This window comes from Diabrotica undecimpunctata, chromosome 5, assembly GCF_040954645.1.
Source record: "Diabrotica undecimpunctata isolate CICGRU chromosome 5, icDiaUnde3, whole genome shotgun sequence".
NCBI classification, from domain to species: Eukaryota; Metazoa; Arthropoda; class Insecta; order Coleoptera; family Chrysomelidae; genus Diabrotica; species Diabrotica undecimpunctata.
The window spans coordinates 49,006,131-49,018,165 of record NC_092807.1 but is presented as its reverse complement, the minus strand read 5'-3'; the positions used below and the strand labels follow the sequence as shown (position 1 = coordinate 49,018,165).

The 12,035-nt window shown below is 34.3% G+C and overlaps 1 protein-coding gene across 1 annotated transcript in view; it reads right to left on the bottom strand.

The window, feature by feature from the left end:
- Positions 1 to 712: 712 nt before the first annotated feature.
- Positions 713 to 12,035, bottom strand: part of Neto (Neuropilin and tolloid-like) — a 1,182,027-nt gene continuing 1,170,704 nt past the window's right edge. The window contains exon 11 of the mRNA XM_072533253.1: positions 713 to 1,368. Within this exon, the coding sequence (XP_072389354.1) occupies positions 1,096 to 1,368 (273 nt within the window). The 3' untranslated portion in view covers positions 713 to 1,095. The remainder of the gene's footprint in view (positions 1,369 to 12,035) is intronic.

Sequence of the window (12,035 nt, the reverse complement as noted above, 5' to 3'; positions counted from 1 at the left end):
TTGTGTCTGTACATTTATATATTAATTCATTATATTAGTCAATTCGTATATCGTTAAGATTATTCCTAATTTGAAACTGTCAGCTTTCCTCATGCAAAGTTGTTACCGTTTCTGTAAACAATTAGGATAATTAACAGCAGAGCGAAACGATGGCATAATCTTGGATTAAATTTTAATCGGAGATTAGCTTGTAATATTACTTTTCTGGCACATGGAAATATTTCACGAACGAAACACTCGGGCAACATCAACAGATTGGAATAAAAACTAGTCAGAATTTTCGCAATACTTTTAGTTAAGCTATAACAAGAAGAATTTTAAATTGTATCGGGTTTTTAATGATTAGCTGCAAATGTCCGCTACAGTAAATAGTACGAATATTAGCTATAACGTGTATATATATACGTTAGGATAGATTTTCGCGTTCAGATAAATGCAAATCACTAAGTTCTCGGGAAGAACCGCGTTGACAATTTAATGCTCGACGTTTCGGCACCCATTTTGGAGCCATTTTCAAGATGGATACGGTTCCATTCGAGTTCAGGGTCTCAATTTGCCTACTACCGTCACTCGTGACATATCAGTAACGTGTTCTGTATAAATACAAGAACCGTCAAACAACACTGAGGTCTGAATCTACCTACTCCTCAAATTATCAAAATCAAAATTAAAAAAAAAAGTCATATGTTTTCTTCTAATTTTAGGTCAAAGAGACTTGTAATAAAAATTGTAGTAAAATTTATAAAAGGAAAGTTAATCTGAGCCTTAATAGGTTAAGAGAAAAAACATTGTAATATTTATTTTGCTTTTTATAAGCATCTTTTATACATAAATTCTCACAATTTTCATATAAATAGAGATTGGTTTAATAAAACTGCTATTTCTGTAATAAAACATACCTAGCTTTTTCTTTTATATTCCTTAAATATTGAATATTCTAATCATTAAAAAACTTTTCTATATAATTTATGTATAAAAATCAGTTTTATACGTTTGAGTCCCTTCTGTTCCTAAAATCTCCTTAAAGGAGACGTGAGTACCAATATGCCGAGGGTACCGTCTGCGATATGGCTCCCAAGCGGCCTTTTGCATTTGTCAGTGCGTTACAATGACATCGGGCGCTGATTTTGTAGTTTGGACGCTGTACGGGCGCCTCTGTTGGTCATGTTTATTCATTTCTATTTTTGCTTCCGCTTTAAACTTAGCCTCCTTCTTGTAACCAAATGTGCTAAACGGTGCTGGTGGAGAGTTTGTATGGATGCTGTGGCTAGGCGTTGAGTTTCCAGAACTGTAGCCTTGCGTGGTGAAGAGACTTTCGCGTGTTTGGCAGGCCGTGTCGCACATTTGAGGAGGAGCGTCGCTATCCACCTGTAAAAAAAATAAATAAAAAAAAAACTGTTAAGTCAAAATCAATCAAAAAAAAAAACGTCTATGGTTCTAATAATAGAACAAAACTGTTTTAATAATAAAATCGATAATTCTAAATAAAAAAACCAATTTATATACATAAATAGGTTATACACTACATGATTTATATACAATATACAATATCACGACCTATATCGGATAAGAATTACTGGCCCAAATTATATTCAGCATATTTGGCTTTTATAATGACGTACAGTATCAGTATTATTTCGACGAATATACTATATAAAAAAAAAGAAATAAATATTAACGTATTTCCTACATAAGTTATACTATAAAAAACTTTTCGATATGACCTACACTAGCCCAAAATTGTTAATAGACTTGGTACGCAGTGGTAAAATACCAGCGGACACCTACCTAATGGATAGTCCAATTCATTGTTCATAACTCTTCTTAAGAAGACAACAGCAAAAACTTGTGCTGATTATAAAACCTTCAGTTCGTTTATTGAAATTTAAAGGTTTACATGGTCGTATCGATAATAAATACGAGGTATACTTAAGTGACACACAGTTTGGTTAAGTAACGGGTTTGGAACGAGAGAAATATTGCTTGGAATAATAAATTGTACTTGCTCCAACATGATATATCTATAGACATGTACTGTTATTTTATTGACTTCCAAAAGGCATTTGGTCGTGTTAAGCACTTTATATTGATCGAAGTTCTAAGAGTCATTGGTTTGGATGGTGGAGACGTTCGCATAATTGCAAACTTGTATTGGTCCGAAAGAATTTTCAGAAATACACTTTCTGAAAACCAAGAAGGAATAATTGTGAATTATGAAATCATCAATAATTTGCGATATGTAGACGCTACTGTACTCCTAGTTTCTACTCAAAAAGATCTGCAAAAATTACTTAACAGTGTCGTTGAGAGCTGTAAGGAAGCAGGTCTGGATTTGAACATGCGGCAAACCAAAATACTCAAAATAAGTAAACAAAAGAATATACAATCGTTTATCTATATAAATAGTATCAAGTTAATTAAATTATTTACGTTAGATATGGGTTAAATTGTAACGCAGAATTATATCCAGAATTGACCCGGCCAGAGCCGCTTTTAGAGCGATGTCAAGGTATTATGTAACTTCTTCTTCTTATTATGCCGACCTTATTAACGGAGGTTGGGTACCACATTTTTAAAAGCTTCTCTGTCTTTTGCAACGTGGAATAATTCGTCTAGAGTCATGTTTGTCCAGTCTCGAATATTTCGCAGCCATGACTTCCTCTTTCTACCTATTCCCTTTTTGCCATCGACTCTACCCTGCATGATGACCTGCAGAAGACTATATTTATCATTTCTCAGTATGTGTCCAAGGTATGCAGTCTTGCGTACTTTTATTGTCCCCAACAATTTTTTGTCTCGACCCATCCTTCTCAGCACTTCCTCATTGGTGACCCTGGCAGTCCATGGAATTCTCAACAATCTCCGGTATATCCAAAGTTTAAAGGCTTAAAGCTTCTTAACTATTTGCGCTTTTAATGTCCATGTTTCTACCCCGTAAAATAGTTGCGACCAGACGTAACATTCAACAAACCTCAGTCTCAGCACAGTATTCAAATTTTTGTCATAGAACAATTGCTTGAATTTTATGAACGCTGCCCTTGCCATTTCTATTCATACCCTGATCTCTTGGTCTGATATTGATAAGCTCCCAGATATTTATATTTTGTCACTCTCTCTATTTGCTGTCCACCAAGAGTTAGTTGTTCATTATTTATTGGACTCCTTGATACTATCATAAATTTGGTCTTATCTGTGTTGATATCAAGTCCCATTTAAATGCATTCACTATTTATTGCATCTAGTAAAGTTTGTAGTTCTTCTATACTCTCAGCCATAATTACCGTGTCATCTGCAAATCTCATGGTGTTTATGATTTCTCCACCAATTCTTATTCCCTCTTTTCTTTCCCATAAGGCTTTTCTGAATATGACCTGTGAGTACACGTTGAACAGCGTCGGAGACAAGACGCATCCTTGCCTAACCCCTCTCGCAATCGGTATATTATTTGTTTCTATATCGTTCACCTTTACCACTGCTTTCTGGTTCCAGTATATAGCCTTAATAAACTCAATGTCTTTTTTGTCTAAATTGATTTTTTTTAAACTGCCATCATGTTGGTACCACAAATCATTTCTATTTGGAAATAGCTGATTAGGCTGTGGCAACAGATTTTTTTTTTTTTTTTTTTTTTTTTTTTTTTTTTTTTTTTTGTGGCATTGACTTTCGTCATTCAGCCAGTCTCGAAAGGTTATTATATATTCCTTAAAAAAGTATAGACAGATTAGTACAGATTATTTCTCTCAGACAAATGCACAGCGATATCCCTAAAACGAAATAGACGAATAATTAATAGAAGAACACGTCGAAGGAAAATACAAGGACACTCGCTTCTCGTCTAGGGGTCCGTCAAGACATTTATTTTAACAGACAAACAATACTGGACCACGGATAAGGTATTGTTACATATAGGATGAACAAAGGGTACAAGTCTAATCCTATACACGCTCATGAAAATTTTCATGAACGAGTACCAGATTTATAAAGCTATGCATGTGTCTGACAAAAATTCTATAATTAAATTATATATTGTTACAGAACCTATGGCTAACAAAGACTGTATATTATATGGACCGTATGTATTGCATTTAGTTAATTTTGTATACAGGGAGTTTGAATGCTGAATAAATTTAGGACATTCAAAGAAGATGTGATCGAGGTCACCTAGCTTGCCGCAATGTTTGCAACTATCATCATCGATGACTTTAATTTTAAATAAATGGCATGGGTAGCATGCATGTCCAAAGCGTATTCGATTTATAGTAGTAATATATTTACGAGGAGCTTTGAAATTCTGAAACCAGGTTGTTTGAGGTAGAGTTGGTTGTAAAGAGGTATACCTTTTAGAGTTTGTAGAACAGTAATGTTTCCATTGCTCTTTCCATCTAAGTTGCTGATTTTTTTTGAAAATCGTAGTAACATCTGATGTGTTAAGCATATATTTCAACGTAGAGCCAGTTGTTACACTCATTTTAGCCAAGTGATCTACATATTCATTGTGTTTGAGACCAATATGTGCTTTGACCCAAATAAATTTTATGTTGACTCCAGTCGATGATAAATGATACAATCGGTCTTTTATTTCAAATATGTAGGGGTTGCTAAATGTTGAGGGTAATTCAATGTTTTTTATGCTCTGCAAAACTGAAAGGCAATCTGACAGAATTAAGATATGTCTATTACAGGTGTTTTTAACATATTTTAGAGCTTCAAGTATGGCTATTGATTCCGCTGAAAAGATTGAAAATTCATATGGTAGTTTATACTTGAAATCTACGTTTGTAGCAGGTAAAAAGTATGCGCATCCCGTCCCTTCTGTTGTTTTTGATGCGTCCGTGTATATTACTGTGGCTTCCCTATAATCCTGCAATAGAGATATTAGAAGATTGCTACTCATAATGGTGTTCTCACTATAAGTGGGTATTATAACCTGAGTTCTGTGGAATAAAGAATAGTAGTCTAAGCTTCTGTCAACCGTGTCCAATTTCTTGAAAAAAATAGGATTATTCTGTAATGCCATGCATAAAGGCGGGGAAGGTTTTTTCTCCCGACGCTTGAAAATAACTGGGAGTTAGTTAATAGAATTTTAAGAAGGCTTTTTTCACTTAACAAATTTCTTCTATTTTCCAGAGGTAGCTCAGCGGCTTCAACATATAAGGGTTGTATAGGGGTTGATCTCATAGCACCCAAACATATCCTCATAATAGAATTTTGAAACGTGTCGATTTTTCTTAAAAGGTTCTTAGAGGCGGAACCATAAAGAGTAGCACCGTAATCTAGAATAGATCGTATATATGCGCGATAAAACAACAAGGATGTTTCTACATCGCAACCCCACCACGTTTTAGTTGTCATTCTGAGGAAATTGCTGCCTTTGTTACATCTATCAAGCATGTACTCTATGTGTTGTCTCCAAGTTAACTTCTTATCCAAAATAAGGCCTAGATATTTGACATGATTTTGAAGCTTAAAACATTGATCGTTCAGAATGATATTTTCATTTGTAGGAATGTTGTGTCTTGTGAAGATAGATACTACTGATTTTTCTATAGATAAATTGAGACCATTCTCTAAGAACCATGAAAAAAGGGATTCACATACTTTGCTAAGGCTTTGTATACAGGTTTCATATTTTTTGTTTTCTGTATAGATGCAGAAATCGTCGGCATACTGTACGATTTTGAATGAACTGTTATTTATTTGGATGTTATGTATGTCAGAGCTGTATATATTGAATAAGATTGGAGATAAAACTGAGCCTTGTGGTATACCTTGATAATTATATCGCGGTCCAATTAGCTTGTTATTATGATCTCTTACATAGATGATCCTCTTTGTGTAAAATCCAATTATTGTATCCACGAATGCGATTGGCATATGAAATAAATTAACCATTTTATTTCTTAAAGTTGACAAGCAAACTGATTCGTATGCTCCCTCAATATCCAAAAATAGTCCTGTTAAATAGTTGTTTCTGGTTAAGGTATTTTGTACATCTACCACAATGGTTGTTAGAGCATCTAGTGTTCCAAAGCTTCTTTTATAACCAAACTGATTTTCTGGTAGCAAATTATTTTTTTGTAACCACCAATCCAGTTTAAATTTTATGAGTCTCTCTAGAGTTTTAAAAACACAGGAAAGTAACGATATTGGTCTGTATGAATTTGCAATATTTGGATCTTTACCAGACTTTAGGATAGGAACCACAATGGCGTTTTTAAATGAATCAATAACGATGTTATTTTGAATGATGTCATTAAATACCTGTAACAGCAGATCTTTAGCGGCTCTTGGTAGGTTGATTAACATAGGGTATTTGATTTGATCAATCCCTGGGGAGGTATTATTGCAATTTTTGAGAGCGAAATCTAATTCAGATTTAGTGAAAGGTTTCAACAAAAAGTGATTGGATTGGTGACTTTGTTCGGATTGGTTAGAGAAATATTGAACCCAGGGAGGAGAAACTTTATTAAAGAAGTCATCTAAAACTTCATTGCTGAAAGGTTTTATACTATTCTGCGGTTTTCGATTCATTTTGTTGGCCTGTGACCATATTTGCTTAGCAGAGGTATTTTTGTTTAAATTGGAGCACCATTTGATCCAACTGGATTTAGCTTTTTGCTTCAACTGCTTTTTTGTTCGAGCAGTAACTTCCTGACATTTTAAGTAGTTATCAAAACTCGATGAAAGTTTGTAAGCTTTTAAAGCCTTTTTTCTTTCATTAATTATAATATCACATTCAGGGTCCCACCATGGTGGTGGGGGACGATTTTTGAGTTTAAGAATTTTATATTGAGTGATAGATTTTGAAGCAGATTCATTAACACAATTAATAAGAAAATTATAATTTTCGTAAGTGTTTAAAGAGATACTATAGTAAGACAAACATGTTTTCTATTAAGGATGTATAAAGTGACCAATTGGCTTTATTGATATTCCATTTGCTTTTTGGATAAATTGTTTCATGTGATGTGTTAGTTGTGGAAAGGTTCATGGTTATAGCAAAATGATTTGACCCTAAGGTATCTGAAGATACGGACCAGGAAACTTTACTGGCTAGATTAGCTGTACAGAGAGAAATGTCAATCATAGATTTCTGAGTACCATATTTGGAAAGATATGTGGGTTCCCCATTATTCAAAATAATAAGATCTAGGTCCTCGACACTACTGACGATTTGATGACCTGCAGCATCATTGTGCAGTGAGCCCCATAAAGAGTTATGAGCATTCATATCCCCTCCAATTATACAAGGTGATGTAACTTGAGAGAAGATATTTTTCCAATCATCTTTAGAAGTATGGACTTTAGGAGGCCTATACACAGACAAGAAACTTAATTCTAAATTGTTAAATTTAACGGAGATGCCACAAACTAAAATTTTATCATTGAAATTTTTAGTAATATTCACTTGACAGAATGAGATAGAAGTTTTAATCAAAATTGCTACACCGGCATATCCATCGTATCTATCCTGGCGGATTATATTATAACCTTTAAATATATAGTTTTGATTTGGTTTGAACCATGTTTCACTTAACAACGCTATATCAATGTTTTCAGCTGTTAAAAAATGAACTAAACTATTTTTATTGGATGCAACGGACCTTCCGTTCCATTGTAAAATTCTTAGAGTTGTTTGTCCTTGGAAAACCTTATTTACTGAAGATGTCCTCCAACATCTGATTCTAACGAATAAGTAAAAAGTTGTATAATAAAATAAGTGAAAACATTCATATTTGTTTGTTTAATAGTGCATTTTGATCTTGGATTAATGTTTAAATAAGAAATACTGCCAGAAAAAAGTTCCATTTGAATTACATAATTTAGAAAAATATTTTTAATTTTGATATATGCTAAGAATTTTATTTCAATGTTTTAGTACCCTCCAATACTGAAAATATTTTTTGATTTATGCTCTCATTATCTACAGATTTTAAATCCTCAAGTGTGTGAATATTTTTTAAAAAATTAATGACACACTCCGTCACTGCCTGAGCAATATCTTTATTATCACCTTCTGTGGATTGAAAGGGAGATTGCTTTGGATACTGGGGAAGAGGATGTGATGGTCCAAAACGGAAGTTAAACATGGGAGGGTTCTGTAAGTTTGGGGATGAGGGAGAAGTAGTGGCTTTACGTTTTTTGTTGTTATGGGTTAGTGCCATAGGTCTGCTACTATCCGAACGTTGAGAATTTGTAGGTTGTGGCTGCTGGAAGGAATGTTTATTACCAGAACTTTGAGGTAGTTTCGGGAAATCTGCCTCGTAGTTTGTTAAGGCAGAAAAGCGATTGTTCGTTGTTATTTCTGAATATGAAGATTGAAAAAGCTTTTTGGCTTCTAAAAAGGATACTTTCTGTTCTATCATCAAATTTTTAATACGTTTCTGTTCATCGTAAATTGGGCATAGTTTGGAAATCGATGTATGCTGTGTACTCTTGCAATGTATACATGATTTATTAAATTCAGAACAGTTATGTTCTTCGGTTTTGACAGATCCACATAAAATACAATGTTCTTGGCTGCTTTTGCACTGTTTTGATATGTGTCCGAATCTCAAACATCTATAGCATTGTGTGACCCTGCCTATAAACTTTTCCACATTAAAATAAACAAAATTAACGGATATATGGCTGGGTAATATGTTTCCTTCAAAGCTGACTACAATGGTCTTCTTAGGTACATACTCAGCTTTACCATCTTTTTCAATTTTCCTGTGCATTCGTCTGATGTCTAGAACCCTTGAGTTTGAATTTATGTTTTGTTTTAAATAATCAACGTCGTAACTTGTGTCAACGTCTCGGATCAGACCCTTGACCTCTAAAAGGTGATTAGGTATGAAAGCTTTTAAGTTTAATTCTTTTAAATTTTTATTTGTGACCAACTTATTAGCTTCTGCTATTGAATTTAATATTACTTTAACGCGATTTCTAACTGTGGCAACAGATAGTCTTGAAGAAATTCTAGATAACGAGAAGCAGTTTTCCTCAAAAAATATGGCCCTACAATTTGATTGTTTGTAATGCATGCCCAAACATTCCCCTTCTCGGGATATTGTGTCCTATACTCTTCCATCTAATGTGGATTTTTACTTGCCCAGTATCGATATTTCTGGCGATTTACCTGACCGTTCAGCTTAAAATACGCTTCATTAGAAAAAAATACCTTTTGTTTGAAACCCTGATCTCTGTTACATTTTTCCATAGCGGTTTCGCAGAATTCGATTCTTCTCTTAAAGTCATCTTCTAATAGCTCCTGAACCAAATGAACTTTGTATGGATGCCACTTCTTCTTTTTTAGAACTCTTACAAGAGTTAATTGGTGGACATTATTATCAAGTGCGACTTGCCTAGAACTGGTATGGGGATTTTCTTGAAACGCCAGTACAACGTCCAGTTTCATGGCTTCGGATATTGATTTTCTACCACTTCCGGGAAGATCTTTAATGGCCCGTTTCTCTAATTTTTTTTTCAATTTTACTTACTGTTGATTAAGTAACTGGTTCGCAATTGAGGTATTTAGCAATTAATAAATTACCAACGTCTGTTTGAGTCCTCACTCTATCTTTATAACCAATCATGATTAATATCTCGATTCGTTCTCTTTCTGGTAGTTTCATTTTTGTAAATGCTGTTATTAATGTCGGCAAAAAACTCAAAGAGTAAAAATTTGACGTCTATTATTTCACAGATTCACAGTTCATTGAGAAATAAAGACGAGTCAATGACAACATTGATTTAAATATTTTTGAAAAATAACTCGGAATACTTACTACAATAATTAATTTAAGATTATAATGTACTATTGTTTGTTATCAATGTATTTTCTTTTCGGAACCAACAAAAAACACTATTTTGGTTTATTCCCTGTGGCGCTTCTTAGTGTATTTTAGTTCAGTAAATGAATATTTATTGTAATTCCATGTTACTTAACCCTTCATCACTCGTACCGTAACATTTTTAAATATTTCGCCATAATTTTCAAAATATTGCTTCTTTTGGGTTCTGCAACCAGGAATACTTTTATGAAGACTAGTATAAGACTATGTTAAATAATGGTGGGAGTACCTATTATCTTATAGCCGACAGCAGTTGTTGTTAGGTCAAATCTAACACGCGAGCAATCGCATTCGTCGGAGCCTTAGAAAAAACCTAAATACGCGAGTGTTGGCCTGTGTTGATTTTTAGAGAGATCACTTAAGAAAAGCTATAATATTATAATAAAAGGTACGATTTTTAGTTAAATACCTATAGATTGTTGAACATCCGTTATTATAAGCGATATTTTGGTTTATTGCAGGTAAATATGGACAAGAAAATGGAAAACCAGTTACTGAAATGGCATGAAGAGATAGACAGCGATGTGGAACCACTAGATTCTAATAAGGACTTAGGTGATGTTCGTTCTGAACACAGTATACACAATACAGATTCTGAGCAGTCCACACAAGATCTAGCCAGTGATCCTGAAGATGCAATGAAAGAAAGCGGCCAAGATGATGGTTATCCAAGATTTTATGGCAAAGATAAAACACCATGGTTGAAACATAAGAAACACACTCCCAAAGGTAAAACCAAAGCTTGAAATATTTTTTCGAACTTACCTGGAGTAAAAGCAAAAGCAAAAGTCGCCCAAACCATATTATTATGCTGGAAATTGTTTTTCTCGGAAGCTGTGACCAAGAATATTGTAAAATATACAAATCAAAAACTGGATATGATGAGAGTGTTTTATACTCGCCCTAGGGATTGTCCTGCTGTTGACTACGAGGAAATGCAAGCATTTATCGGACTTTTGATCCTTGCTGGGGTAAAGAGAGCGCAACATTTAAATACTGATGAACTCTGGAAATTAGATGACACAGCTCCAGATATTTTTGCAGCTACTATATCCAAGAAAAGATTTCACCAAATAATTCAAGCTATAAGAATTGCCGACGCCATCAAGAGGCAAGAAAATGCGGCAGTTGATAATCTTGCACCCGTTCGAGAAATATATCAAATATTTGTCACTAACTGTTTATCTGTATACACTCCTGGATTCTATGTTACCATGGATAAAATATTAGAAGCGTTTCGTGGTCGATGCAAATTTAGACAGTATATAGGCAATAAGCCAGTGAAATAAGAAATCAAGATTTATGCCTTCGTGGACGCTAGAACATTTTTCACACAAAATCTCGAAATTTACCCCGGCAAACAACCTGAAGGACCATATCAACTACCCAACGATGCATCTAGTGTAGTAAAAAGACTTATATGACCCATAAGTGGAACCGGTCGAAATGTAACTACGGATAATTACTTTTCCTCTGTACCCTTAGCCAACTCTTTATTGAACGATCATTGCTTGACAACGATAGGTATTTTGCATAAAAACAAACAACAAATTCCCCCTGAGTTCATAAACATAAATGTAAGACCTTTATGCAGTAGTATATTAGCATATGGTGACGATGGAAACAAGTGTATACTTGTATCATATGTGCCAAAAGAAATAAGAATGTACTACTACTTTCAACACTACACAGCGATGGTTTCATTGATGAAGACACTAAAGAGCATATCATGAAGCCAGAGATTATTACTGATTACAACCTCACAAAAAGCAGAGTGGATGTTGTTGATAAGATGATGGCAGAATACTTAGTGACTCGATTTAGCAATCGCTGGTCGTTTACTGTTTTTTGCAGCCTACTAAATATTTCAACTATAAACAGCCAAATAATTTACAACAATAACACTAATATTGTAACATCTCGAAGAAGCTACATTGCGGAGCTTGGCAAGCAACTTTTAATGTCCCATCTTCAACAACGTTCCAATATCCCAAATCTGCCTTTTCAGTTGACTAAGGATCCGTAATATAACCGGAGAAAAGCCATCAGTTTCTCAAGGGGCAACTCCAACTATAAAACCAAGATGTTCGTTTTGCCCTGTAAGGAAGAACAGGTTTACCCAACATTATTGTACTAACTGTAAGTTGCCGATATGTAAAGAGCACACTGGTTTAATAAATTTTACTTGCCACCACTACC